Source organism: Gadus morhua, chromosome 5, assembly GCF_902167405.1.
Source record: "Gadus morhua chromosome 5, gadMor3.0, whole genome shotgun sequence".
Lineage (NCBI taxonomy): Eukaryota > Metazoa > Chordata > Actinopteri > Gadiformes > Gadidae > Gadus > Gadus morhua.
This window is the reverse complement of record NC_044052.1, coordinates 13,759,565-13,765,572: the sequence shown is the minus strand read 5'-3', so window position 1 is coordinate 13,765,572 and position 6,008 is coordinate 13,759,565. Positions and strand designations below refer to the sequence as shown.

The following is a 6,008-nucleotide window of genomic DNA, read 5'->3' as shown; positions in this document are numbered from 1 at the left end:
TTTAGTAGTTCTAATAATAATCATAGTAAGAGGAGCAATAGCAACAATTATGATTGAATCAAACATGAATGGATGCATTAATAGTAACAGAATGACATCCGTGGCACTCTGTTACTATTAATACTATGAACTGGAAGTAACTGGTTTGTGTTGCCAGCATCCAGAGATGAGGCTATTAGTGAGAGCATGAAACTCATGCTATTAGTGAGAGCATGAAACTCATGCTATTAGTAAGAGCATGAGGCGCATGGTATCAGTTAGCATGGGGCAGAGACTCATGCTATTAGTTAGCATGGGGCTGAGAATCATGCTTATTATTTAGAGCAAGATACTCAGCCTATTAGTTAGAGCACGAGACTCATGCTATTAGTTAGAGCATGAGACTGGTGCGTGTGCACGACAGGCCGCAGCAACCTCGAAAGACTGGTGAGACCGCACATTCATCTGATAAGCCTTAATCAGCACAGGGTGGTCATGATAAAGCATTTCACCACTATCTCTGTCTGAGACTGGGAGGGAGGGGGAGATGGGAGGGAGGGAGGGAGGGAAAGGGACAGGCCACTGTAATGGAAAGAACCTCTGTATTCCACACACTTTCTCCCTCTCCCTCCCTCTACGTCTTCCACCTTCTGTGTTTCATTTTATTTTCCTTTTTTCCGCCTCTTATGCCCTCCCTCTGTCTTTCCGTTTCTCTCTATATATATCTCTCTCTCCCTCGCTCTCGCTAGTAAGAAACACTTCATAAGCCCCTGGAAAGACATCGGCTTGAGAGAGAGAGAGAGAGAGAGAGAGAGAGAGAGAGAGAGAGAGAGAGAGAGAGAGAGAGAGAGAGAGAGAGAGAGAGAGAGAGAGAGAGAGAGAGAGAGAGAGAGAGAGAGAGAGAGAGAGAGAGAGAGAGAGAGAGCAGTGTGGTGTGGTGGTGGGGGAGGGTTTCAAAGGGGTAAGTGATTGCCCTCTAGGGGACAGAGACGAGAAAAAAAAAGGACGCCTTATCGCCACAGCCCTCCAATAGCACTGCTGGCTGCCACCCAGAGACGGGTAGAGAGGGGGTGGGGGTGGAGAAGGAGACGCCAGCTAGATGCCTCTTGACACAGCAGACTCAGCAGGGAGCCATCCCATCCCCTCCTGCCTTCCTGTAGCCTTTACTGGCTCCGGGGGCTGCTCAGCCAAATGCTGCGGTGTCTGGATCCAGCTCGGGAGGAGCGAACTGACTGCTGTGTTGCTCAGCAGAGAAGGCTGTTCAGAGTCTGATGAGGCTACACATGGCCGTGAACCGGAGGAGCTACAAGCTGCTGGGAAACGGCGGGACGTGTTAGACTAATAAAAAAAAATAAAAAAAATAAATAGGCTAATAAAAATATCTCAAATTGTTAATCCGGTCGTTTATATGCCTAAAATAAAATAAAAATCTATAAACATAATACAACAAATCGGAATTTGCTTCATAACTAATTTATATAAAAAAAAACACGATTACTAGATATAATAAATGAAAAGTCAAAAGCTGAAAGATGGGTTGTGTTGTGGAACATGTTCACCGGCAGTCCAGCCGCGTCTGAACCACCAGCTGATGATACGCCGCCCGTGTTTACGCACAGCAGACGATATGAAACTGGCTCCAAGCGCCACCTTCAGTATTCAAATGAGGGAAGGGAAATAAAAGCAACGGCATGGGGCTGCATGATGCGTCTCTCTCCGGGTCGACCTGCGAAATTGCGGGTGATTAGAAATAAAACCAGCTTGTTCTTTGTCGGCACTTGACATTTATTTTTGTGCGTAAAAACGGTTCGATTCGCCATATGCGTGCGTTGGGTACATGATGCTCATCTCTGGAGCTCAGCGCGCTCACTGTGTTTAATATGCCTGTCTCGCTCAGCATGGGGCCAGACACTGTGTGTGTACCACAAATCCCACATCCAATGAGAGGACCGGGGGAGGGAGGAATAAAGGGTTAAGGGAGTATGCCAAGGAGTCTGCGGGGCGGAGTTGAAGCAACGCCATTGGCTGTCTCCGCATGACGTAGTGCACATGAAAAAGCTGATAACTAGTTAAGAAGGCAGTTTGTAACTCTGGAAAAAGAAGAGACCAAGAGCGCCTGAGACACAGAACACAGTCACAGATATCGTGGCAGAACCCGGCAAGCAGAGCGTCTTAGCAGTGTTTTGCTGTGAGACCCTGCAGCGTCCGGACCAGAGACAAGAGCGACCCCTCTCCTGTGCGGGACCATGGTGCAGCACACGGACACCAGCGAGACGGACGGCAGCATGTCACGGGAAGCCACGGACTCGGAGGAGAGTGAATTTATGGCTTGCAGCCCCGTGCCGATAAATCCCGACTGGTGCAAGACAGCGACCGGTCACATCAAGAGACCTATGAATGCGTTTATGGTTTGGTCGAAAATCGAGAGGAGAAAAATCATGGAGCAGTCTCCGGACATGCATAACGCTGAGATCTCCAAGCGGCTGGGCAAGAGGTGGAAGATGCTGAAGGACAGCGAGAAGATCCCGTTCATCCGGGAAGCCGAGAGGCTGCGGCTGAAACACATGGCCGACTATCCCGACTACAAGTACAGACCCAAGAAGAAACCAAAGCTCGACAGTTCTAAATCCTCCGCGCCTTCTCCCGAGAAGTGCGGAAAGATGTCCAAGACGCCCAGCAAGAAATGTTCAAAGATAAAGACTAAGACCAGCTCCAAGTCCTCGCATCATGGCTACGGAGAGGACTGTGGTTTTCCAAGCATGAAAGTGACGAAGATTATCAAAAGTGAACTCACGGACGACGAGGACGAAGACGACTACGAGGAGGACTATGTGATGAGGATTAAGCAGGAGGACGAGGAGCGCTCCAGACCCTACAATGTAGCTAAAGTTCCCGCAAGCCCGACGCTGAGCTCCTCGGCGGAGTCCGAGGGGACCAGCATGTACGAAGAGGTACCTAACAGCAGACTGTTTTATAACTTCAAGAACATTACCAAGCAGAGCACAATGTACCCTGCTTCCGTATCACCAGCATCTTCTCGCTCCGTGTCCACCTCTTCCAGCTCCAGCGAGGACGCGGACGATTTGCTTTTTGACTTTAGTTTGAATTTTGCCCCCAACGCTCACGGCTCGGAGCTGGGGAACCCGAATTCAGGAAACCTCTCCCTCTCTCTTGTGGATAAGGACTTGGACTCGTTCAGTGAGGGCAGTCTGGGCTCTCACTTTGAATTTCCAGACTATTGCACACCGGAGCTCAGCGAGATGATCGCCGGGGATTGGTTGGAGGCCAACTTTTCTGATTTGGTGTTCACGTACTAATAATAATAACAGAGAAGGAGAATTAAATTATATGTCCTGTTGAAGTTGTTCCTAGCTCTGCCTCCCAGGGTGTGAAGGTCCGGGAAGGAGGAGGCGAGGTGAGGTTGGAGGAATGAGATGCTTAAGAAGCTGGTAGCAGGAGAAAGTCTGCAGACGTTTTTCTGGCGGCATGACAGGGTTTTATGGATTTTTCTGTAGGTCTCCAATTACTGTTCAGCTTAAACGGACCACAAAGGGAAAAATCTGTGAACTTCTATGCATCTTATCCTCTTTAAAAAAAACTGCAGGGAACTGACAAAAAGGACTGTGGACAGACTCAAAGCAAATCTGTGAACTGACAATGTTCAGGATGTTACTTTACAACGGTTTATGTAATTTCTTAATGCCACAAATGTTTTGTTTTTTTGTAACTGATTCCGTTTACCTCCTGGTTTGAAAATTAAGCAGCCTAAACCTCTTCAGAATACAGGTGTGGAGGAAACATTTTGATACATAACAGACCTCATCTTTTTAAAAGAAAAAGTAAGATATTTTCAGGCATATTTTTGTACAGTTAAAAGGGAATGTTCTTACTGGGCTTTCAGTGAGTTTCAGGCACTTCTTCCCTTTATCATTTCTTTCAGCATGCAAGGGAGTCCTGGTTTTAAGGATTAAGTTAAATTCAAAACTTGCATCAAAATGCCTTGTGATTTTAAACTAGGTTTTGTACAGTTGTAGAGCAGATTTGTTGAGTATTTGTAGACGATTCAATGGCATCAAGGGGGCACACATACCTCAGAGCCGGAACTAGTTTCAAGATTGTATATGTAATGTAATATAGTAAAGTTAGGAGTTTATGTATATCATACTGGTGATATGTGGATGGGTCCCAATCGCAGGTGTGAAACTGGATTTTGGTATTTTTTATGGCACATAACTGTTTTCCCCCCTCTCTCATTTTTTGTGCAATATATACTCTTTAAGATACGGACCATCAACATTTGTAGCAAGTGATGGGACTACAGACGTGTGCACTGTCGACATGCTCAGCTGTTATGATGCTGAGCCTGTCTCCACAGGAATTACACATCAGCTGGAACTGATACTACCATTTAATATGGCCTCGGTGGGTGGGAAATATCAATTTGAATGTTATTAGTCTCATATTATTGGATATTGGGCATTATTGTCAACAAATCTTCTATCTGAACACCACCTCTCCCAGCAGAGACAAATTGGATACTGTTGTTCTCCAGTAAGGGTACTTACTGGTACAGTGGTCTGGCATTTAGGTCGAACAAGCAAAAAACATTCCATAATAGTTCCTGTTTCATGAAATGAAACCTTATTTTAAAACTGAAGACTGCCTTCTTTTCTTAAGACATTAACCATAAACCTGTATTTTTATTTCTTGCACTTAAAAAAAAGCAGATATTTTTTATTTTTATGTGGGTCCTACATGAAGTCTGTGTGGATACGAGGTTTGGAATATGACCTAATTATGCGCCCAGACGTTTGTTGGAGATTCTAGGCAGCAGTTACTTCACATTCCAAGTGTGAATCTGTCTCGACTCATCTTTTAATAAATAAGTACCAACCACCATCAACTGTCCTTTCAGTTTGTGAATATATGTACACAAATGTGTTGATTTGTTGATAAAGGATGTGATGATAAGAGCGATGTCTATTTTGTATGTAGGCTGATACTCTGCTACTGGATGGGCTCAAACATGTGATTTCACATTTAATAAAACAAAAACAACCTACAACTTGTAAACCTCAGTGTTTAAATCTTTCTTCTCTGTTGCTGAAAAGCGCTCGCAGATGTCTTGTCTCTGTTTTGTGTTAGTCTCTTGTATCCCTGCCTGGGAAAAGGAACACTGTGCCTTTAAGGAATTGAATCGCCCGCTTCATTCACACAGAGCCTTGCGATTGGTGGGATTGTGTGGCCTCTTGGAGACGGCGCTGCTGGAAACAAGAGCCGTGCTTCTGAGTGGGCGAGATTCAAGCTGTCTAAGCTCCTCTCACTGACTCCTATTCACAGAGCAGCCCTCAGCCCAGCAGAGACGTTTGAATTCAGCACAATGTCACAGAACAACCGGTCCAATATGAGGCAGGGTAGGGTTTCAGAAAGAGGACCAACAGGGAGAGAGAAACACTAGCAATGAGGGGATATACAGGATTTAATACAACCAAAACAATCAATGGTCTATGTTTTAAAACATGCAGGGAATTATTAGATAGAGTATGCAGAAAGATAGAGTATGTAGAAAGCAATATCAGACATGCTGGAAGGAGGCTAGGTTTAGGTTTAGTTTTAACCTATAGGACTGCGTTTAGTGTTAGTGTTAGGGTTTACCTACAGGGTTAGCTTCAGCGTTTGGGTTAACATATTGGGTTCGGGTTTATGTTAACCTATAGTGCTATCCCTATCCTGGTAGGGGTTAGGGCAAACCCTGGTACAGACACATGCCACATGCCATTGCCCTGATATTTATACCACTTAGGGAATAGAACAAACAGACAGCAATGCATCACGTCCCAGGAATAAGATTGAATTTAAACATAGGTGACTTCACACACAAAAAAGAAAAGCATTGATTTATATTGATTGAAAATTGCATTACGGCCCAGCAGTATTTGCATATAATGACTAGAGGGACTGGGCTGGCTGGTGTCTCCGAGCTCTGGTTATTGCGATGCCCCCCCCCCCCCCCCCCCAGGCACCCTATA

General features: G+C 45.3%; 1 protein-coding gene across 1 annotated transcript; it reads left to right on the top strand.

The window, feature by feature from the left end:
• The first annotated feature begins 2,044 nt into the window (after positions 1-2,044).
• Positions 2,045-5,052, top strand: sox11a (SRY-box transcription factor 11a). The gene has a single exon (XM_030357068.1). It carries the CDS (start codon positions 2,226-2,228, stop codon positions 3,294-3,296), a length of 1,071 nt encoding a protein of 356 aa, XP_030212928.1. The 5' UTR covers positions 2,045-2,225; the 3' UTR covers positions 3,297-5,052.
• Positions 5,053-6,008: the final 956 nt, after the last annotated feature.